At 43.2% G+C, this 24,858-nt stretch overlaps 1 protein-coding gene across 1 annotated transcript in view; it reads right to left on the bottom strand.

Moving 5' to 3' along the window:
- Positions 1-24,858, bottom strand: part of TGFBR2 (transforming growth factor beta receptor 2) — a 62,198-nt gene that overhangs the window by 5,801 nt on the left and 31,539 nt on the right. The window contains exons 4-6 of the mRNA XM_068935489.1: positions 24,652-24,842; positions 11,853-12,652; positions 8,390-8,531 (exon numbers count right to left, since the gene is read on the bottom strand). Coding sequence (XP_068791590.1) covers positions 8,390-8,531; positions 11,853-12,652; positions 24,652-24,842 — 1,133 coding nt within the window. The remainder of the gene's footprint in view (positions 1-8,389; positions 8,532-11,852; positions 12,653-24,651; positions 24,843-24,858) is intronic.

Here is a 24,858-nt window from a genome sequence, read left to right as displayed (position 1 = left end):
CTGAAACCTATCTAGGTCATAGGTATTAATGTGCTGGATTGGTAGGAGGAACCAGTTGCTTGAAAAGTACAAAGGAAGAGTGAGCAGTGCTGGAAGCTGCTGTACCACCCTTGTTTATTACTGAGCCATGTTCCCTGGTAGAAAGCAGTAGGCTGCTCTTATTTTAGGTCTCTTTCCCTAAATGGGTCAGTTTTGACCCATGATGCAGCGGGCACAGTTTCCTGAATGGGCTGCTGCCATTCTACTTTTTGTTTGTGTGTTGCATATTTTCTTTGCTTTTCTTTGGAGAGAGAAAGGAAAAGGCAGACATATGGGTCGTTTGGAGAAAACTCAAGAACTGTCTGAGAGCGGAAATATTACAGTAGATGCTGACACAATGTAGAAAATGCTGTGGTTTCTTTGGGAACAGATGGAGAATTTACTCACAGGCCTAATGACTTACTAGTATTAGATAAAGATTTATGAAGTTGGCCTGTTCTACTGCTTCTTATTTCTTTCTAGGAATTAATTGAGGGCAAGAAAAACTTAAGTGCAATCTACAAGAAGAATGCATGTGAATGCCTAGATGATGCGTGACAAGTGAGATGAACGAGATGGGAGACACAGTCCTGTTGTGTAACGTTACAACCAAAGTTCAAATGCAGTGTCCAGTGCTGTTCACTCTTCCAAAAGAGCGTTTTACAGCAAAAAGAGGCTCTGAGGAGGGTGATAACAATGATTAAAGGCCCAGAAAAAGATCTCCTGTTAAGCAAAGAACCTCTAAAGCTTGGCTTTGTTTACTTCAGAGAAAGATAAGAGATGACACAGTAAAAAGAAGTGGTGTACTAAAAATAACTAATAATTGAGATTATAGGTCAGATCCTTCTGATTGTCCTGTCCCATAATAAAAAAGGGGGTATTCAACATAACTAAAAGGTGGAGAATGTGGGTTGCAGGAAAATAAATTCTTTTCTCAAACACCTGAGAGCCAGGCTGTAGAAGTCATTGCTACACAATGGTCATGAGATGAGGAATTTAGCGGGCTACAGGAAAAGAGCAGAGATTTCTAACACCTAAAAAGAATAGCCCAAACTACAGTAACTAACATTCTGGAAGGGACATTAAACTCTGTACTTTAGATCTTCAGCATTTAGAGATCCAGCTGCAACCAAATGTGTGTACAGTGAGGCAGATTAGCCCACAGCTGCCTCCTGCAGAGCTCTTTCTCCTTCTCCCAAAACATCTGGTGCTGGCCACTGTCAACATAGAGCTCTGGGCAGTGGTTACAGTCCCGAAACACAGCTCTTATCTTCTCAGAAGTAAATCACTTTCTTTAAGACTCAAGGGCCAAAGTCTGCTTTGCTTTCTTCCCTCCACAGGAAGGCATGTTAGTTTCAAATACATTAATCTGAATCAGAGATTACTCAGTCAAAGTAAATTTACAAGCCTCTAGCCCTAAAAACTAATTGGAAATTGCCGTCTTGTCAGTCAGATCTGGTTTACTTACTATGCAGTGGATGTACAATGATTATAAAGCAGATATCTTTACTTTCAAAGCTAACCGTAACATTAATGATTACTGAGGAAATCTAAATAGCATGCCAGGCATTGGACCTAGACTGCTGTTTCCTAGGCCATCTACATCAGTAATTATTTGATTATGGTAGTGGTCCTGGACACCAGCCAAGGTGTCCATCTCTACTGCAATATGCAGCACTAGCACAAAAGATGGTCCCTCTCTCAAGAAGCTGTCAAGGGCCAGTTGATCAGGACAAAACATGAGGGGCAAAAGAGGCTGGAAAAGAGCAGGTGAGATGGAAATGCCAAGCAAAAAATACTAAGCAATGCCACTCTCCTACTACTGGTTCACCTGACTGCAGTGTGACGTTACTGACTCTTTTGAAAGTTCCCAGGACCATAGAGTCTACTTATAAACAGGCTGTCTTGTGCATGTATTCCCTCTACTCAGCCCTGCTGAGGCTTCACCTGGAGTACTATGTTCAGTTCTGGGCGCCCCAGTACAAGAGAGACATGGCACTCCTGGAGAGAGTCCAGCGGAGGGCTACCAAGATGATGAAGGGACTGGAGCACCTCTCCTGTGAAGAAAGGCCGAGAGAGCTGGGCCTGTTGAGCCTGGAGAAGAGAAGACTGAGAGGCGACCTCATCAATGTGTACAAGTATCTGAAGGGAGGGTGTCAGGAGGACGGGGCCAGTCTCTTCTCCGTGGTGCCCAGCGACAGGACAAGAGGCAACGGGCACAAACTGAACCACAGGAAGGTCCGTCTGCACATGAGGAAGAACTTCTTGACTGTGAGGGTGGCGGAGCCCTGGACCAGGATGCCCAGAGAGGTAGTGGAGTCTCCTTCGCTGGAGATATTCAAAACCTGCCTGGACGCGATCCTGGGCAATATGCTCTAGAGGACCCTGCTTGAGCAGTGAGGTTGGACTAGATGATCTCCAGAGGTCCCTTCCAACCTTGGCCATTCTGTAATTCTGTGATCTTTTTCATGAATTCCCTGCCAAGCCTGGCTCTAGTCTGCCCTTCTGTGTATTTCTCAGAGGAGTCTGAATGTCCAGCAGGGGGGAGCTGGTGCTGTCATGCTGATGTGTTCCCTCTCACTGAGCTTAAACCAAAGGCCGTTCAGGTTCGTGAGATGGTTCACAGGGGGAAGGGAAAGCCGTCCTGGACAACTGATAGCTCTGTAATATGTTTTCTCTGTCTGAGAAATTCTTGCTATAAGCATTCCTCTTCCAAATGCAAAGACTGAATAGTTTTTTGTGATTTTCTTTTTTTTTTTTTGGTAAAGAAAGAGAAATTGAGGCCAGATGTCAATTCACTGTAACGACTTTGTAGCAATGTATTTGTGCTTTCCCTCAGTTTGAAAAGCATGCACCATCTTCTTGCTATTTATTATCTTGCTTCTCTTTCCCTTAGAAAGAAAAGCCCACTGAATCTTCTTGCAGTAAATCATCCTTATTCTATGGAATCTTATGTGTCAGACACAGTTTGCAATAATAGCTGGGGTTATTCATGGATCATGTTGACATGCTACAGTAGATGTAACAGATGTCAATTTGAGGTAGGTTAAGATGTTTGTGCCTAGCTGCTTGTGCACTGCTTTACAAGGATGCTGAATCTATTTTTCATTCCCTATATGTTTCTTTTGCTTGTTTTTAGACCAGTCAGGCACTAAAAATGACAACTGCCTGAAGTACAATAAATACCTGGGGCGTCATAACATCTTCATGAACTCCAGCACCTTAGCGTTCAATAATGGCAGGGTGCCTTCAACTTCCAGAATTTAATTCCTATGATTTTTGTGAGCTATCTTGTACTAATTGCTGCACCTCTGGTTCCCTTTGACACTGGCCATAACTCTAAGAAAGGCCAAGACTGGATTTTCAGCCCCAAATAGAGACATTACTGAAAATCTGTTTATTGTGCCTGATGAATGCTTTGGAAAATCTGGCTGTGGGTTCCTCATGAAAAGTATGTCTCTGTCTTGTGATTTTTTTCTACTCTAAGTTCTCTGTAGTGAGACTGTCTTCCTTTGGGTCAGAACTGCAAACCTCGTTGATACTCTCTCATGTGATCTGTCTTGCTGATTTCAGAGAGACAACTCCTCATGCTGGAAGATGAGGGTTCATTTGTGGAATTAAAGTAGAAATGAGGTGAAAGGCGGCTGGCAAAAATGAATAGTGGATTGCAGTCCACACTAGCAGGCTTGTGTTCTGAAACTTTTAGGTCCTTTTGAAATGCCCCTCATTTTAGAGCTACAAAAGCTGAGCCACAGAACAGACAAAAGAGTGGTGGAGCTACTAGGACAGCCCATGAGCACACATGCATACACAAGTATTTGTGTGTGGGGGGGGGGGTGCAGAGTGTGTCTTCTCTTCACATTACTGGAAATTGGATGATGGGTCTCTTTAGCTGGTGTGCAAACGGATTAGGCAGAGGCTCAAGAGCCATTTCATGACTAAGGTTACGGAGTTGTCAAATGCTTACTTCACATTTTTCCTAAGTTTCCCCACTCCATGCCTTCAGAATGTGAAGAGTGGCCAAGAGAGGTGGGGATGCATTGGGATGGGTGACGGGTATTCCCCTGGGAATGGCTGTGGTTGGAGGGAGGAAAAACTCCCTCCCTGGTGTAGCAGTTCCTGAAGGTAGGCTCATATAAAGCTGCTACTGACTCCATTTGGGGGCAGGGAACTCACTGTGCCACTTCTCTTGCACAGACCTATTTTAAGTGACTTCATATCTGATGATCAAAGACCCTATCTTGCTTCCAAAGGTTTGGGCTACATCAGCTCTGCCATAAGGATAGGGTTACAGGCTACTTAGTCACTATGTGCTAGATCTTGAGGTGGGAAAGCAGAGGTGTACAAAGCACATTTAAACACAACATGGAGTATAGTGCAGTAATCTTATCTACTGCTGCGTGAGCTTGTTGACCTGAGCTTACTCACTCACACGCTGTAGTAACACAGAATTTCTGCATCCTTACTGTCATGGGGTGACACTGCACCGCATGGATGCACCAGCTGGGGGTTATATCCCACCACGTGCCGGCACAGTGCAGAGATGCCCTCATTGGGTTCCCCTCGCAGAAGGACAGGCTGAAATCACGCCCTCACCGCATCCGCTTCAGAGCCTAATGCACGGGCTTAGTCCCACTGTACAGGCTATCCAAACTGCCCTGCTGCCAGGAACTGCCACCTCTGCATGCTCAATATAACGAAAGCTGAGCTTTTAATGAGGTACAGGATGCCTAATTGTTTAGTGATGAAACTAGGGCTCTTGGCTGACTCTTTCCAAGTAAGTTAAGATTAATCAGAGCGTAAGATTAACCAGAATTCATATTAAACACAGCTCTGGTAAAACAAGGCTGGCTGCTATTTCAATCACAGCTCTGCCGCTATACTAAAGCCAGCCACCACTGCAGGCAGCCCAATACTGCACAAGTAATGTCACAGTTTTCTGAGGGGTTTCTCCTCTCCTTCTTCACCAACCTCATATATCAAGAAGAGCTCCCTCTGCTCTCCTTCTCCCTTGCTGCCCCCAACAATTTCCCACCTGTAGCCGCTCCAATAAAAAACAGATGCTTTTCATTTCTTTCTAGGAGGCTGTCAGAGAAATTACACTTGCCTCAGTCACCAAAGCTGTGTCGCTCTGAAAGCAAGTGGCTGAGATGAAAATTATATTTTTTGCAATGTGCAGCATCTGGTGCACAGCTGTTGCAATGAATGAAATACCAAGTTAACGGCAGTGTGGAGCAGTTGAAGGTCTCCCCAAAGTAGTATTGCTGAGTTTCTAAATATGCCTCTTAAATTATACTCCAGTGAAAAATCAGTCAAACTTGATCTTTGCCTCTGTCTCCCTTTCCCTTGTGCCCCATTTCTGCTTCTCCATATTTAGCACAATAAAGTAACAATGAACAGCACGGCCTTTCTTGAAAGCTGATCCCCACCTGCTTATTTACTACAGCAGCTTCACAGTATGCATCATGCTGCTGGGTATTTTGGTTTAAATGTCTGCTAACTCAAAAGGCCTGGCATACTGTGGGGACTGTGTTTGACAAAGCCTCTGTAGTGAAAGGACCTGCCTCCATCACCTCCCACGCTCACCAAACACCTGCACATTGACAAATGAAGCCTGAGAGCTCCCTTTGTCAAAGAGAAAGTCACTGTATCTCTATGCATCTGAATGGCAATTAACCTCCCACATGCTTCCCTCACTAACAAAAGTTGTTAATGCCATTCTTAGCATTAGACTGATAGTCCTGCTTCCAAAACTTCCATGGACTTTCTCTAGTGACAAAGAGCTAACATGGTCAACAAACCTGTGCTGCAGAGAAGGTCTCTACATCTTTTAGGCTCCTTTGGAAAGCCTGACTTCAACCAGGTCAACCTGCCCCGGTGTATAAGTGAGGTCATCTCTCTCAGTGCACAACAGTTTAGGAAGACAAGAGGGGTTAGCGTGTGCTGAGGGAGCTCCTCTGGAAGGCTGTGATCAGAAAAGGGAGTCTCACAAGTGACAGATGGAAAGAGAAAGCAGTGGGGGAGCTGCAATCATGAATCACTGTAAGGGTATTTCTCCAGCTGGTTGCAAAGACAGCACAAACCAAGGGAAATATCTAAGAAGGAAATGAGAGAAACCATGCAGTGCTGCTGCAGCTCAGCACTAGACACAAGCCAAGGGAGCTATATCCTGGGAGTTATATTCAGCTGCTCTGGATGAAGACACTAAGCCCAAATTCCACTCCATGGGACCTACAGACCTGCCCAAATACTCCTGTGGTTTTGCTGGGGAGTTCAGCCACCTGGAAAGATGGCTGAAACATCGAAATGAAGTCCAAGAAATGTGTTTCTGGAGACAAGAATGGCTGAGGTTTGGAATGAATGGGAAAAATCAGGACTTGGCGGTTAAACTCCATCTTGAAAGGGAAGGGGATGCTGGGCCAGAGAGACCTGTTCATTTCCTAAAATGATTTTAGTTCTTATTCTCAAGGTTATCATGGGTCAGCCTCTTCTAGCTAAACGTGCTGCTGATTTTCCTTCCTTATGAAACTCTGTTTACATCCTCTTTTAAGCAGTTGCCTTCTGAGAAGAGCAGCAATGAGGTTTGCTCTTGCCACAATCCCCATTTCACTGTACTCAGCAAATATCAACAGGAACGGACCCAGGCATCAGTAAAGATAAAAAAAACTCCAGAATGAACAGCGCATAGTTATATTAATAAGGTGAGTTGCTAAATGCAAGAAACAGAAAGAACTCAAGAGACAGGGCAAAGATCCCTTTTCTCAGGTTTTAAATCTCCTCAACCACATTTACAACATGCAAATGAAAGGCTGAGGTTGTGCCAATGCATTTAGAAACATACAGGCCCACAAGAGTTAAACATGCATAGGTTTGCCTTAGAAGATGCCAAACTGAGGTTCAGTTCTGGAAGCACCAAATGTTATTTTCCTTGAAATGCTTGACTAGAAAATAATTCTCTTTCATGTTTTTATGCTAGCACTAGCTGGATGCACACATAGTTGCTTTGTAGCTTTCCCGGCAGGGTGCAACTAGGGGCAAATCTGTTACCCACAGCCTGGCCCACCCACCAAGACCAAATGCTGGTTAGACATAGAAGGAGCCTGAAGTGGAGACGTTCCTCCCTCCTAAGCACAGCCACCCTGCAGAGCTGCTCCAGAGATCTCCACAGACACCCTTGTGGTATCCCACAGATGTCAGCAGCCAGCCAGAGCATGACTGGTCCCCCTGCTGTACACTATGTTCCCCATACTGTAGTGCTCTGCTCTGCAGGATTGTCCCATCTTGGTGGCAGCCCTTTGAGATGCAACTGGGCTAAGTGAACCTCTATGGTTTTGGAAGAAGGACAGCAAATTGAACCACAGTTTCACATCTACCATAATGTCTGTTAGTGTTACCTGTAACACCCCCATTCTTCAGTCTGCCTATGCAAGTCTCAGACTGTGCGGAAGTTTTTGTTAGCTGCAAGCACCCATGAATACTAGACACTACCGTGAGACTGAAGCATTTTGTATGTAACTTAGTCTCATTTTAGTCCCTGAAGTAAGGTGAAAACCTTCAAATACTGCGATATGTAAAGTAGATATCTTAACAGCAGCTTTCCTGATTTCTGGCACATAACACTGAGGCAAACCGGGAATTCTGGCTCAGTGTTACACAACGCAGACATGGAGATTTTGTTTCAATGAGCAAACTCTGAACATGAGCAAGCGCAGCAGCTCTTCCTGATGCAATTCTGATAGAGAGTTCCACTCTTTTTTTTTTTTTTAACTGCACTTTATACAACACACATACCTTGGTTTTTCCTGTGGATGATCTCTTGCAACATCACAGAAAATGATGGGCTGCAGCTGGGCTTTTGGGGAAAGTAGGAACATTTTTGGATTGCTATGATAGTTCTTCCTGAGATGATCAATTAACAAAAGTGACACTCGCATTGCCCTCATTATATGTCAGAATCAAGATTTAATGAAGGTAAATGGAGGGCAGTTACCACTTCTTGGTCTTATTATTTCAGGCTGTCTTACATTTCTGATCATTTTGGATCAGGGCAGCCAGACAGAGTCAATCTGTGGCTTCCCAAGATGTTGTGGTTTAAAGAATACAAGGCATTAACAGTCTCCAAAAGTGATCCACCTAACAGTAAATTTATCCTTACACCAATCAAGGACCAATTTTTCTCCTACTCTCAGATACTTGCCCTTCAAGACTGCTCATGAACATGTGCCTCTCACAATACCAAAGGCCTGTTAGCCCGCAGTATCCTGGTACAGTAGAACAACTGGTAAGATTTAAGAAGAACCATCCACGCCCATTGAGAACTGCACGTCTGTCCAAATATACCTTTAGAGATGAGAAAACTGATGGCACTTACCTCCGACGCCATTACAGCGAGATGTCATTTCCCAGAGGACCAATGCCATGGAGTACACATCTGTTTGCTTGAAGGACTCTACGTTCTCTAGGTTCATCCTGGACTCCAGAACCTCAGGCGCCATGTACCTTGCTGTGCCAACCTACAGGAAGAGAGGTAGGGGAGCGCTCACAAGCTGAAACTGTAATTCGTGTTTTAGATTCTGCTGTGATTTGACTTTGGCTTTCATAGAAACTGTGCCATTTGAAGTGTACCCAACAATGCAGGCTATACTTGGCACAGGTCATATTTTCTGCTGCCAGGGGAATCTTGCATTGTCTTGACTACTAACTTGCTTGCACCTCCCTTGGTAAAAACAACATGCAAAAAAAAAAAAAAAAAAAAAAGGAAGCCCTTGGTAGCTTCCCAAACAAATGATTTTGCTGCTGACAAGTTCTCTCACGCTTTGGCTGTTCACAGAGATAAACCCTGCCCTTTGGCAATTCCCACTTACTGAGTGTCTTTCAGATGAGCATGAAACACGTTGTGTTCTTTTGCACTGCATATTATAGGGTTAGCTGTTCCTTTTCACCATATATCTTAAAAGCAAAGTGGTAAAATGCAGGCCTGGCAGAAGACAACAAATACACAAACACTGAATGGAGAAGCACATATTTGACCCAATTTTTGAAAAATGCTTCTCATAAAGTTTATACATGCTGAGTGATTTTCAGCAATGATTTAGCAGCTTTGTTATGCTCTAGATTATGACCTTGCATTACAGATGGATAAGTTTAAATGTCTCTTTTTAACCACAAAAAAGGATTTAAGGAGTAATTATTGGACCACTCAACAGCTGCTCTCAAATGACAAATCCTTCACAGGGTAAAGAGTGAAAACGTACCCCCTGCCTTGGAGAACTCCAAACATAATGAGGCTTTAATCAGCAAAGATAGCATCAAATGGGAGACTGGTTAACGACAAACATGAACAAGCACAAGTGGGTGATGCAGCTGGACCTGTAATTCAAATGAGCTATTGGACTGCACTACAGCCATCACTCTGGAGACCAGTGGCAAACCAGACCACAAAAGATCATTTTAGTTATAGGGCCTGCAACTGCAGGCAGCCACATCGTAAACGTATAGTCCTGAGAGAGCCCTATGACATCTGTTTTGCATGCTTCTGTAGACATGACTTATCACCTTAAGCTCAGGGCAAATGGGAAAAAGCGTCACAAAAAGCACAATGCACCATAAGAAGACTGCAGGAGAGATCAAGGACATTGTTTCTGTCAGAGGACCCTGCAACAGCAGAGAATTCACTAGTCAAAAATACCCAAAGAGTATTCTTCACGAACAGAGGAAAGCAAAATACCTCTGCAATTAGTCCCAAGGTTACGTTGCTTATAACGTAGAGTCTGTGATGAATTTAAGGCCAAGCATGTAAGCAACACCCATACATGGAACAGGCATTTAGGATGATGATGTCTCAGCACCACTGAGCACACCAGCATCTCCCTGCCCAACAAAACATGAAAACATGAAAACTCTGCAGTGAAGGCTGCTCCTACCCTCCATCCCCTCTCCAACACACAACTTCTTCCCCAAGCAGATCCTCTCCACAGCATGAGAAGGGATACCTGCACACTACGGCCCACAGTCCTCCCCCTCCCAAATCCCACCAATTTTAACAAGAGTTAATGGTATTCAAATACAGATGCTTAACACTGGCACAAAGGGCCATTCTTGTCTGGCAACATTTTGCCCTGTGTTTGCACCAGTGAAAATGATGATGCAGCTTTAGAGGACCATGGATGATCAAGTCATGTAACTGAAAAGTACAATTGGAAGTGCAGAGAAAATTTAAAATGACTTCAAGAATGATACCAAGCCAATTGCATCTCCTTGCCGCTTAGGATTTATCATCTGTTCTTCTCTGCTTCTGTTCTTTTATCTGCATTTAGATTATTAGGTCTTTGAGCCAAAGATACTTTTCTTGTATCTTTGGAAACTCAAGTCCTGAGTCTCAAATGCATATTTAAGTACCTAAACTCCAGGAATTCAGAATTGGCTGCCACTCTGGAATCTAGATATGCTTTCTTTTCGCACAGGTCAGTCTGCTTTTCAGTTCTTACTTCTCCAAAACTTCTAGCGAGGGACCAGCTCTCTTCCTGTGGTACACTAATATTTTGGGGACTTTTTTTTTTCTTTTTCACTGGAGTCCTCCCACTTCTTACATGCTGTTAGGGGGGTGTTTTGTGACCTGAGGTGTGTCAGTCAGAGCAGCAGCGGATAACCCTTCTTATCTGACTGAGGAGACCATAAGGTTGCCAACCCTGTTGAGATGAGGAACTGACGGCCTTGCTGGCACCTACCAGTCCTTTGAACACCATAGGACAAAGGCCCAGATTTATGCACCCACATTAAGTAATCCCAGCAAATATTACCGATCATGGATGGGCAGACCACAAAGATTCTGATGGGGAAAAAGATGGTTTCCAGCCAACCACTACAGGCACTGGTATTCTATAGTCAATAAAGGCTACATTGGCATCATAAAGGAGGTAGCTGAGTAAATGGGAAATAAGATGGCTTTGTACTCTAAACAATCTGCCTTGAATATTACCACATAAGCCTGACCCGAAAAATGGGAAAACATTTTATTTGTTTATTTGCTTATTTATTATTTGTGAACCTGTGTATAATTATACATGGTACATAACTGGGGATTAATTCACTTAGTACATGGTCTGAATTTATAGTAAAGGAGTTTTCATCAAAAGAGCCAGTAGTTAGAGATGCACTTGAAAGACTTCATCTTCAAGGCATTCTTAAACATCCTCCTGCCATCCCTGTGAAGTACATGAGTATTACCCATGCTACTTAGCTGAAAAAGCAACAACAGGGCAATTATTTTTATTTGACATTCTTGCATTTATCTGCATGTGGTTAAAGTACCATAATTTTAAGTAGGCTGATTTTTGGCCTTTTAAAGCGATGATCTATCTCTCCATTTATCTGCTCACTCCTCTGGGGGCAGAGGACTGACTTCGCATATGCTGGTGTACACCAGAAGTGGGTCCACTCACAAAAATGCTAGTGCAGTCAGGCCTGGAAGCTACTGATGGCACAACATCACAATGTGAAGCACATCCTCATCGTATGTGTGTGTGCATGACAACAGCACCACCACACGCAGTAGCTGACAAACCCATACGTACTTCAGTGTAAATGTATATAGAGGATGGTTGCACTGTGTATGCATGCGGATGTCTGATCATAACAAAACTTTCATTGCACTACTGCCACTGTTGTTTCAATTTTAAGTTTAGAGTTTCTTCCCTTTTAAACAGTTATTTCTAACAATTTTAAACCGACAAGGCAGCATGTTTGTTGTCGTCGTTGTTTTCCTTCTTTCCACCCCAGCAGCTGACTCAGCAACTGGAATAACACACACACACCTCTTCGAACTTTTAACTTACCTGCCCACTGTTAGCCAAGTCATCCACAGACAGAGAAGGATCCAGCCTCAGGGATAACCCAAAGTCACAGAGACAGCAGGTTAAATCATTCTTCACCAGGATGTTGGAGCTCTTTAGGTCTCTGTGCACAATAGGTGTTTTGGGACGACCACAGGGGGTATGATCACTATGTAGATGGGCTATCCCTCGAGCCAAGGAGCCACCCAGCTTCCAGAGGTCCTCCCAGCTGATAATGTGCCGTGTGAGATATTCCTGCAAGTTTCCTCTAGCGTGGAAGGCAGTGATCAACCAATACTGTTTACCAAGATCTGTCTTGCGTTCCTCTGCTGTCAGGAATTGGAGGATGTTCTCATGTTTGAGGTTCACATCTGAAAAAATGTCTTTCTCCGTTTTCCAAGAGGCATATTCTTCATAGGGGAAGATCTTGACTGCCACAGTTTCATACTGCTCAGATGTGTTTTGCTTCAATTTGGCTTTATACACTTCAGCAAACCTTCCTTTGCCAACAACAATGTCCAACTCAATGGGCAGCAATTCTGTGTTGTGGTTGATGTTGTTGGCACAAGTAGAGCTGATGTCTGAACGGTCATCATCTAACATAATGGCACAAACATCACTGCAGTCCTTATGCTTCCTGGGCTTAACATTCTTCTCCCACGCCTTGTTGAGCTTCCGCTTCTTATGAGTGCGGTAGGCATAAAATATAACAATCACAGCAATGGAAATCACTAGCAATGGGACAAGACTTATGATTGTGACTTTGGAAATTTCATCTTTCTCTTCTGGTTTATGGGGGTTTTCTGTAAAGGAAAACAGAAGAAAGACATGGTTCAACTTCATATATTAAATGATATCTTATCTTTATAGTGCATAGGAGATTGTCAGTAATCTATAACCTGATTTTCATCCAAAGCACAGCTCATGATTTCCTCCACTAAGTAATGAAAACGTTCACTAGTTTCTTACCTCTAAATGCTGTTTTGTAAATAGGCCTCCACTTTGCTTATTTTATAAGAAGCCAGAATAGAATGAGCAAGAAACTAATGTAATTTAATAGCTTTGTTCTTCTCTCAGGCTTTTATACATTATAGAGGAAACCTTCACTTTCCTGAAGCTGATAGCCAAAGTCTTCTGCACTAACTTTGGCAATTTTTTCTGGACACATATGCCCCTTTAACTAGTAATTACAAGAAAACATTAATTTTTTTAAGAGGGACTGGATCGATAAATAAATAGACAATGCAACAAGTGAATTCCCACTTGCCCAGGTACCACTCCAAATCCAGCATATTTTGGTAGGATCCACCTAACAACCTCTTCAGCGAGCTTGTACATGCACAACTACTTCATGCTAATATTCAGGCACACTATGTATGCCTGCATACACATCTGAAAAGTGTTCTCATACTTAGATGCATGTGAAAGAGTGTTGCTACAATAAATTCAAATGCTTATAGGAACATAGGTATTTGAATCCTGCAGGCACAGTCAGGCATGTAGGACGCATCTAAGAATTGTCACGCCATGTATTTTCTGCACAGATTTATGTAATGGAAAACATCCCACGTGTCACTTGCTGGTTGTACGCTGGCTGCCATTTTGCAAAACAGTAGGTGGTTCAGTACAAACTCCTTAGCTGCTGCAGTCTATAAAGTATTCTTAGGGGACCAACCACAAGGCACAAGAGTGTGAGCTGCCCTTTCACCTCTAGAAGGGTCAGTTTGGAGTATTTCTTAGAGAACGGTAGCTTATGCAATTGAGGTCTTTGGGCAAAAAACTAAGAACTTAAATTCTCACTGTTTACAAGAGAATAGTTTTCTTCTGAAAATAGATTAGGGAGGGAGGGATAGAGTTTATTTTACTGTGCTTCAGTGGATTTCTGAACCTGATTTGATTGGGCCCATGGAAATGCACTCTCCTAGTCCCTTTCTTCCTTTGAGTCAGTGCAAATGTACTACATTATCTTTCTGGGGGGGAGGGAAAGGATTGATTGGAAGAGGCCCTGGGAGTCTAATCTGAAAGGACTAGAACAACTGAATTGGTAACAAAAGTTAAGCAAGTGGCTCGTGTTGGCAGCGTGACACTCTGGGGGATCATTATAGCGATGTCAATGACTCAGGTTCTGTGCATCAGGCCAAATAAGTCAATATGAAAAAGGAAAGTACAATAAACTGAGGTAAAGTTAAAGTTGCCACTAACACAAGCCTCTGCTTCCCCTAAACTGTGCATGAGAAAAGCCTCTCAAAACGAAGGTGAGTCATGCTGAAAGGGATGGAGGAAAAGAGTTTAAAACTAGAACGAGCAGTACCTCTGACCCTCCAATTTCACCTATAATCACTTTTTACATTAGAAACACAGTTAGTTGGCCAGCAGCAGGAGCCATCAGCCATTCAAAGGCAGGTGACAGGACACCTGAAAGGTACACTCTTCGGTACTTGAAAGAAGACCTGAATCCTGAACCAGTATTTGCTTCCTCTGTTTGAAAGGTTCATCAATCCGATGTAGAGCAAGTAACTCAATCCTAACCTCTTTGGCAGGGTTTCAAGGAAGAGAAAATATCTTTTTAGCACTGACATCCCCAGCTAGCACAGATCAGTGGCGTTCCTTAACAGCATCCCTGCTTCACCTACAAAGACACTCATCTACTTTTTCTTATTCAAATGAATCTTTTAAGCTCAACTTAAGATCAACTCTTCTTCCACGCCTATGCAAACCATGTATCATTTTTCTCAAGTAATTTACCTTGGCACCAAATGTTAGTAATGTGCCTACATTTTAAAGTTCATCACAGATTAGATGCATTCCTTCTACTTCTCAACATGTTGAAGAGAAGGAATGAACCCCCAGATTTCTTGCAGCTCTTACTGGAGGAGTATAGTTAGAAAGTCTCATCCTACTGCCAGCAAACAGAAGCTTATTCCTGTGCGCCGCCTTTGCTCTCAGAAAATCTACTCTCTAAAGACCTAAGGATGCAGCCTGGCACGGACAACTGATTATTTCACTAGAACGCCTCTGTTTCGGAGTTTCAGCTGCAAGCAGGCCACAATTTCATAAACGCAACTGTGATCTGTAACAATCAGATAAGGGTAGTTTCGATGAACACGTTCGGGGTTCTGTTGCTTTTTTTTTTTCCTGACCACAGTCAAGAATGCTTCAAGTTTGGACTCTGCTGTTGCAACTGAACGATATGTCACCTACGCCATGTGGTGTAGGTGTTAACAGAGATTAGCGTGCTGTTTTAAGGAACTCTAAGCCCTTCCTCTTTGCCTTACAGCAGCAATATGTAGGCCAGATATTTGAAATGTAGATGTCTTTCTAAATGATGGAGAAAAAAAATCCCAGATTTTTTAGTTGTCTTTCACATTTCTCCTCATGATTCCAGGTAGCTGGGGGAACATGCAGATCTAATTAAGAAGAAAGAAACCGGCCCAGAGCCTTCACTTCATGTCTATGCTGGCTACCTTGCCTGCCATTCCTATTAAGTCCGAGTGTGGCCTGCATTACTCTGACCTAAAACTGAGAAGCCTCCAGCAGACTTCACAGACCCTTTGGCTCTTCCTCTTCTTGCACAAGGGAAAGTTCTGCCTGTGGTACAGGGGGATTTCTGGTGGGGGGGGGGGAGGAGAAACTGACTGTTGCAAATGTCACTTGGAAAAGAAAGAAAAAAGAAAAGTAATCAAAGCAGAAGCTGAGCAGTTTGGCCACTTCCCCTGAGCCCTGTATCGTCCTGCAGCCCTGCTGCAAAGTGACACATCCGCTCTGGCAGAGGCCTTTGGAGGAAGTAGGGAGGAAAGGGGTGTAAAGCTTATGGCTGCACATCCTGCACCTACAGCAGCAGGGAGGAAGCGGGTACTCATTTTCAGTTTTTTCGCGGTCGGTGCTTAGGGAGTGCAGGTCTGAGCACCAAACAGGGAGAAGCGTGAATCAGGATTTCTGGTGCTGAGCCTTGAGCTTAGAAGGAAGGGACTGAGCTGCCTGCCAGCAGGATTAAAGGGGACAGCAGCAGCACAGAGCTGGTGGCACTGATGGCTGGTCCAAGCAAACACTTCTGAAACTGCTTATGATTTTGACCACTGATTTGACCAAAACAATATCAGCCTTTCCAGCACAGCTGAAGTTAGGGTACTTCTTAGATGAAGCAATGTACAAAGCCAGGGCAGGATCAAAACTGAGAGCGTATCTGTACGTTTGCATAGTGGCTAGCCAACATTTCCTGGCTTGACAGCAGGAATCTAAGAATAAATATGTTCATTTGCTTACAAATAAATGCCTATTAACCAAATCCCATAATTTTGTAAATGGGGGTGCAGCCTCCTCTTTTTGAATACCCTTATGAGCAAAACATGGCTGAACAGCCAGGCAAGGAAATGGTTAAATAAAACAGCCTTTCAGGTTTTGCAAACATGTTCCTAAACAACTTTTCCCACCCAGAACTATTATTCAGACAGGTCAGTCCTTCTCAAACTTCAAAAGAGCCTATGAAAATAGCATAACAATAGAGAGGTCTAGCTAAAAGAAAGCTTCCTGTAGGCAGTTTAAAGTAAGCACAAGTCATCTGCACAACCCTTAACACTACCGAAGCCTTTGGGGAATAGGGCTCAGGTGCTGAGGAAAATGGAAACCCTGTACAGCCCCTGTTCAGTCAGGAATCTTCAAAGCGCATCATCAATTTGCCTGCAAATTCTTCAGGTTGGATTTTGTGCCTTTGAACTTTGGTATCACTGAACTTTAGAAACAAGAAATAAAACAATGCCAATAAAATTGGCACCTATGCTTTAACGCACAGGGCAGCACAAATGCACAGCTAGTACTGACAGAACTGCTTCGATGCTGTTCGCTGCTTGTGCTGTTTCTCAAGTTGCTGCCTATTCCTCTGCTAGTTGAAGCTACAGAGCAGAGAAAGAAGAGATTCCATATTGGCAGAAATCACATTAAACATATCAATACTGATGTACTGCAAGCTTACTGTCTACTGTCTTAAAAACCTCCAGAAACACAGTCACAAAATACAGGCCACAACCTGGCCTGTGATCCAGTTATTTTGCAGGCTCCTGAGACACAAAGCAGCCCTTTGAGCTGACTGGAGGACAACAACTCCGTTTTGCAGCAGTTCTGAGGTTTCAAAGTTTGGTCTCAGTGCCACACTGGAATGAAAACTAAAACCTTTTGAATGTTTTTACATAAACAGAATTCTGTTCAAATGTTGTGATTTGGCAAGAGATGTGAGTATTTAATCCCCACCAGCGAGAGGACTTGTCTGGGGTATGGCAGCTCCAAGTTCACGTCCTGCTTTGTTTGACTCAGGGAAGAGCTTTTCATCTCTGATTATTCTGAATCAGGCAAAATGTGAGTTTAAACCTTGAGTGCTTGCTGATTTCTGGGCAAGACACTTGGAAATAAAATACGAAAAAATCTGTCTGTCTCTCTAGCGCTACTTTCTTGGTGAAAACTAATTCCACAAAATGTTTCAATTTCAGTGAAATGAGATCTCATGGACTCTGACCAGCTGTTCAGGTTCACTTAGTTTATCTCCACAGAAGAACCATCAAGTGTTGAAGAAACTCTGTAACTGAATCCCCTCCTGTTCCTTCCTGATTTTGGTCTCAGAATTAAACCAGTTTGGAATTATTCACCAAAACATTTTTAGTTGGGAAACGCTCCTGTATTTTACCCAGAAACTCCTCTTTTGGGGACAAAAAGGGGAATGAGGGTTGCGCCAACTTTTATGTATAAAAAGTTCTGCTAATTTTATGGGAATTGGTTTTTGGGTGCGGGGTCTTGGTTGCTTTTATTCTTTGTGAGCTTTTTCCTTAGGAAAATGGTTGCCCTGACACAAAATGTTTAGAAATAACCAAATTCAAATGCTGCACCTTGAACTAGCTTGTATTTTTTATCCTGATAGTTCATTTACAAATTTTTAGTTTTCCATCCTTGCTTGAGAATAAGGATTTTTTTTCAACTTAACATTTTTGTGAGGCAGAAAATCCCCTCCTTCAAACCTTTGCTGAAGCATATGATGGCAGATGCAATAGATTATTAGACTTTAAAACCAGAGGGGATGATTAACAGTCTCTACCTTGCAACCCAGCACAAAATATGCCATGGCATTTCTTTTAGACTTTCCTGAAAGCGAAATTTGTGTAGTCAGTTCCTGAATTCAACAGAGTGTTTTTTTTTTTTTTTGAACTAGCTAAATCAAGACTATCAAGATTAGTAACTTGCATTTGATCTACACAGCTTCATCTTTTAGTCTAAAGAGGATACTGCCAGGGCATCCAAAAGCCCAGTGACAGTATCTGCTGAAGCAGCCCCTTGGAGAAGCACTAGCACCAGTAGCCGGCAGGTCTATCTGGCCTGTTGTAGGGGCTCAGAGCTAGAAGAGCAATCAGGCAAAGCCATCTCTAGAGCCTGTTTCTAAAGCACCACCATCCTCGTGGCTCAGAATTTGGGCCTGAGGATGCTTGCTCAAAAGTGTGAGAAACAAGAGCTCAGCCCTCCGAGCCCTTAATGCAGTCCAGTGCTCAGTTCTACCACTTACTCGCTTCTACAGAGAGATGGGAAGGCAGCAGTAAGAGCAGTTTTGGAGAGCAGCGGCACACTCAGTGCTGCTCTCTCCTGGGGGCCAACATCTGCCCTCGACACGTGTCTGCCCATGTTGGGGTGATCAGGGCTCGAGCATGTCTGCTCCGCCCGAGGAGAACCCTCAGTGACGTGACCCAGTTCCACGATGGAAGAGTCAAGCATATGCATCTGTCACCTGGTGGGAACTGCTGCATCTCAGTCATGTCTTGGGGGCAGGAAGGCAGGTGACTTGATTGCCTCTAGACAGCCTACTTCAGCGGAAAGGCTGGGCAGCAATGATGCAGTGGATATTTAATCTCTTGTAAGAAGAATTTCGTGTTTTAACTGACTGCCAAGTATGCTGCTTAGCACTCTGGAGGTTTAAGAAACTGTTGGGTTCTAAAACAGAACAAACAGTTTGTTGCCCTTTTTTCCCCTCCCCTCTCCCTTCACTGCTGTCTAGAAAATATAATTCCTTGGTTTTCTGGACAGCACTCGTTTGTTTAAAATATCTCAACCCTGGCTGCCTTTCCTTCTTATCTCTCCCATTCTATTAGGTCACTTACATGGGTGTGTACATGGCATCTCTCACACATTTTGACATTTGTAGCTGAGCTTTTCTCCTCAGTGATATGAAAACCAACATGATCTGACTTTACATGATGTAGCTGTGTTTCTGTGATACATGCCTCAGTTACACAGCTCAGCGTCTCCTGCTGTTTGCTGGTGGTTTTCTGGAACAAATCAATCTCTCCAGCTTCAATATGTTCCAACAGATGCCACACATTAACCGCTATTTTTATTCTCAGCCTGAGTTTCACCCCTCCAACCTTTCCCAAAATATTATGTTGCCAGTGTTAGTTACAGTTTGTTTCTGTCTGTAATTATTAAAGTCTCTTCCATGACAACCTGATAAAAGGTTGGCCACATTCCCGCACTTATTAAGCTCTCAAGTGATGCAAATTGTAACAAATATGCCAACCAGGCTCTAAGAGAATTGCCTAGTTTGTTTTTACCTAAATCTGTAACTGAGCTCTGCATGGTTATTTTCCTAGGAAGCACACAATAAAAATAAAACAGAGCAAAACAAAAATCGGGCTTCTCATGCCTCTTCCCCTTCTATTTCCTTTCTATCCGACTAAGTGAATCAGATGCTCAGTGTTAGGCAGCCTCTCCTTTGGTTACATACAGCTGCAGGCTTTGGGTGGGTCTCTGGCTGCAAATACCTAAGAGAAAACATTGAGAACAATGCCAATATACAAGCCGTGAGAGGCTCTCTGCAACATTATGTAATGCTACTGACCTCTTTTATGGGGCAGCGGGAAGACAGTTACCTTCTGAACATGTTAGTTGGATAACAGAAAAACAGATTAATGAAAGTCTTTGTTAAAATCCACTTGGATGCAGTCCAGCTGTAATCATGTCCCTTCTGCTGTTCCTTGAGCACTGGAAAACTCATCGCATGAGTATTTATGGCCTGGCGGCTGTGTGTGCACAGGTCTTAAGTCTGCTCTTAAGTCTGAGATCCTTCTATGTAGCCAAGTAAAAATCACTAAAGCTTTGACTCTAGCGAGGAGAGGAAGAGGAGAGAAAGAAAGGAAAAGACAGGGGCAACATGTTAGAGACAAGCAAGAGATACCAAGTTAAGGAAATTCTAAAACATTATCAATGCTTTGCTGCAATCTCTGCACAGGACACAGTGCTGGGGAGGCATGCCTGCGGTCAGGCTGCTGAACAATGCCATGTCTCCCAGGTAACAGCCGTACACAATGAGTAATCACAGCACTTGACAGGCAGCTAATCCACAGGCTGCAATTAGTTCAGGTGCATGATTCAGGAAGCAGCCAGAATTAATTAATCAAATACTTATGTTTCTTACACTCTCGATTAACCCACTTCGGAAAACTATGATCAATGTGAAGATTGTTAGCAGCACAACGCCCTCCCCTCCTCCAACACACTTCCCCAAACAGCTCCATTATCCCCACGAACTCCTGTTGACCGGTCAAGTCATTTCTGTCACTGAAGTTTTGCTACTTCAAGGCAACTGCTTGGATGACTCAGGCAATCATGAAAACTTGCATGCACAGTTGCTATTAAAGGTTTCCTCCATGCTGTGACATGATGGGGTGGGAATGCCCAAAAATAATGATCTAATCTTCCAGTACCTGAGGAATAAAGACAGTCTACCTGAATATTCCCACTGATACCTAGTTGCAAACTGCATGGAGATCTGGGTGACATAGCAAGACAGATGAGAATGAAAAATGATCACCATGTTAAAAAAAATAATAAATAAATAACTCTAAAAGAATTGGGCTATAGATCTGCAGTGCACTTCCAAATCTCTGCATTTTTTACATGGGTTTGAACTGGCTGTCCAGGATAATAACTGCATATATAATGACAACAGCACACACGATCCTGTGGTTTAAGGGATCTGTTTTCTTGTCTGTAGCCTCCAATGAAAGAGGTCACCCTTTCATACACAGCTGAATGACTGTATCTGAATGAGTCTGCACAAAACAGATGAGTTGCACTGGTAACAGATAGATTATGCACTACATAACACGCAGGTATCCCATTTCCTGTGCCATAGTGAGGGTGACTGGCGATCTCTCGCCATGGAGAACAGATCAGAAACAAGGCTAGAAAGAGCACAGTCCTCTTCTGTTGTGTAAACAAGCCTTGACTTCAGCCAGCTAGCTTAGGATTGTAATAAAACAAAAACAAACTTTGTTAGTGATTTGTCAGGCTCCCACTGGTTGATGAATGAAGGCTGGGAGATGGTGGGGCAAAGGGAACACTGAGGAACGACGCTGGCCAAACACCAAGAGAAGCCTGCCGTTGGGCAAACAGCTAGAGACAGCTCTGGTTCTTCACAACAGGTTAAAATATAGGAAGAGAATGCAAAAAGTTTTGGACAGAAGAACCACCAGACACTACGAAGGCAGAAGGAAGGAAAAACCTTGGTATTTCAGTCCTACACTCATCTTTTCCGTGACAGAAGGACAAAGCCTCTGTGTCTGCCACCAAGCCGACATCTCCCTAGCCAACCAGGGCCTTCCCCCCCCCCCCCCCCCCCGCCTTTTTTGGGCTAATCTTTTCCTGTGTTTTTGCTCTCTGGCTTTGCCGTCTGGTAACATTGACATTAGACATTTGAATAAATAATAATTAAAACAGATCGGCATTGAGTTTTGCTGTGAAAAGCATTTTTCCACCGCAGGGGTGTAAGCTGTTTGCCAGTCACCCACAATTACGCTTGGCAAAAAAAGAGAAGGATTAAAAAATAAACAGAGTAGCCAAATTTGCAATGGCTACCTGTCTTCTGGATATTATTTCCCTAAGAACTGCAGAACATTGTTTGGAACGACTGTACATACAATATTTTCCACCAGCCGCCTGTGGCCTGAAATGCCAGTGATCAGAATCAGGGCCAGAAGCCCCCTGACGCAGCAGAGTTACAGGCATATTGAGGCACATGTCTAGTCTGAGGGTGTCTTGTTTATTTTGCAGACTGGCAATTTAAACGAAAGTCCATACAAGAAATAGACATTTGATTTGGATGTAACCACATCAAATATTTCCAAAGCCACTCTTTAATGAGTCACAATACCTCACGCTACCCAAAATCTTTAGATGTTTGTGTCTAAATATGGAGTCAGGAGGTCTACCTTTCGCCATCGGGGACTGATACATGCTGACAGAGCCATAAAGCAATTCCTTTATACGCAGCAACAGCTCAGCTGTGAATCATCGGAATGTAGTGACTAACCTCTGGTGGAAATTAGAACCTGTTGCTTCACCCAAACTTTTGTTTCTCACCTCAGCAACTCCAGGAACAAAACAAATCTGGTTCGTCTTAAACGTGCATCCAGCAGGAAAAAGAGCTAGAACACTGATCATTTATAGCAACAGCTTCAAAGGAAAGGTGCTGATAAATAAGTGAAAGAATACGACCTTTCTTATTGTCTCAGTTTCTGCTAATAAGTGAGCATTAAAAAATAAAACCCTTTTTGATCAGGCCTTCTTAAGCTAACTTTTCTCCACTCTGCCTAAACAGAAAAGACGTGCTAAAACATGGCAAAAATCTTTACTCTGGTGTACAACTAGAGAGAGAAAAAGCAAGAACAACGTACAGAGCCGATCTGGATGACAGTCATTCTACAGGCAAAATTATTACAGGCTATTATCTAGTTGTCTGGAGGAGCCGTGGACCAGCTGGCTGTGATGTTCTGCTCAAAGTTAAACACAGACAGGAAACCGCATGTCTGATACTGTAAAAATCGTTTGTCTTCCTGCCATGGCTAAGCAGGCAAGCAACCCAAAGGGGCTGTTTTTGTTTAAAAGTAACACTAATCCACAACAATAAAATAGAAGTGGCAAAGCCTCGATCCCCCCACTGCTTCAGAGTTAAGGCTTGTGTTTGTGAATGAACTGGAGATGTTACAACTGAAGCTTCATATTACTTCAATTTTTATCTGTAGTTATTCACTTACTACACGTGAATGCAGAGCACAGCTTTCCTGACTCACCTACAGTGCTAATAGCACATGACCTGCAAGGAAAAACTGAACTTACCCAAAGAGCGAAAAGAATTAGAGTAACAAGGCCAGGTTTTCATTTACGCTACAGATGATTTTAGGCTGCTTTGGCAGCATGAGGGGACTGCAGAGTAGGTGGGAATGAGGGCCCTTAATGTTGGATTTATGGAATGGTTCTCATAAACATAAGCACAGAAGACACACATTTGACAGACTGATTACATTCAGCTATACAGCCCCAGGAGAAACTGCCATAACATGACTAATTTGTAACAAATTAGCCAAAATCCACAAGGGTGTGGTTAGCTTTGTATAGAAACTCCAGGCAGCTGACAGACAGTAAGATCTTTTCACTGGGAACATGCTCCCTTTGATAAAAACAAGGCAATGTGTTAGAACCAGGTCCTGGGTCTACTGCCTGTGCTCCCATCAGCACCTGTATTTATTTCAGCTTTATTAAACCCCACCTGAGTAAGGCCTGGTCACGCAACCATGGATTGGCAGTCAGGTTGTCTGGTTTCAGATCAAGCTTGGGGAAAAGGAGGAGGAAGAATTAAGGAGGTGGCACTAGATAGGGACAGCCTGGGCCTACGGGGAAAAGATTTTTTAGCTTGCCCTTCGCTAACCTGGCGCGACCTAAACTACTTAGCCTCCTTGGAGGGCTGAGAACTACTTCTCCACCTCAGCCTCGGTGTCCCCAAAGTGGAAGTACTATCCCAACCTTTTGTTATCTCAGATACTGAGGACTTGATTATACCCCTTTTCCTGAGGAACGTACAGGTGATACACATGCATGCACTGTGCCATACTCATTTAGAAGTGTATGCACACAAAGCTCACCATAGAAGATCTCACACTTGCCTGCATGGAACCTGATGGAATCTCAGGTAAAGAATCATGGTGGGATCTAGCTGGTGAGAGAAAAAAAAGTGAGGTGTGTGCATGCCCATGCACATGCATTTGTGTGTGCAGCACAAGAAACGCCAAGGGCTGTACACATTTATGCTGCCTTTACTGTATTTGCAGTGGTCACTGCAGGCACTCATGAGCCAAAATGGGGACAGGTTCTCTGGTTACACGTTTGTGCGTCTCTGTACTCAGACTTGACTGGCTTAATTGAACTCACACACATGACCCTGAGCTGTAGTAAACATGAGGTAGCTTATCCAGCAGTGAAGGAAACTCCTATGTACTTCATGCCTATCACGGAACAAAAAAGCGGGCAGTTACCACAGAGAAGCTGACTTTAAATTCACACCCTATTAAGTTAATCAGTAGGAACTGTTCTGTATATGCAGACGCCATGATATGGCAATACAGCCTTCTAGAAAAGGCTAGACCTTAAATACGGTATTTGCCTCTTGTTTATGCGTTATAATGTAATTAGTCTATACTGCACTTCGGTGTGTCAACAGTACAACTTTAAGCAGGTTGCTTTTATGAGTAAAGCAACTTTTAATTGCAACATCTTGAGGTGGGTATCAGAAGAGCTTCAAAAGGAGCACAGCCTGGCAGGAAGAAACATCCCCTGGAAACAGAAAAGAAAGGTAGAGATTTTGCAAGACTCAGAAGAGACCAAAATATCCTCAGCCACTGGAAGTTTTTCACCACAAACTGTAATTCCATTGGTAGGATAGGTTTTATATTACTTGCAAAGCACAGCACAGAAACAAAGGGCAAATTATTAAACCTACCTGGTGAAAAAATGAGCACATCATTGCATTCTTCTCCTGTACAGGAACACATGAACATCAATCCTCCATCTTCCTTCTTTTCTTTCATTAGACACTTCTCTGAGCTGGAATCATCCAACATGTGACCATAGAGTGTTTTCTGGGGATCATGACATATTGTTTCTAATGTCTTATTTTCATCATTTTGTCTCCTAAAAATGGAAAGGA

This window comes from Struthio camelus, chromosome 2, assembly GCF_040807025.1.
Source record: "Struthio camelus isolate bStrCam1 chromosome 2, bStrCam1.hap1, whole genome shotgun sequence".
In the NCBI taxonomy this organism is placed as follows: Eukaryota; Metazoa; Chordata; class Aves; order Struthioniformes; family Struthionidae; genus Struthio; species Struthio camelus.
The sequence above is the reverse complement of the archived record's forward strand: the minus strand, read 5'-3'. Positions and strand labels throughout refer to the sequence as shown.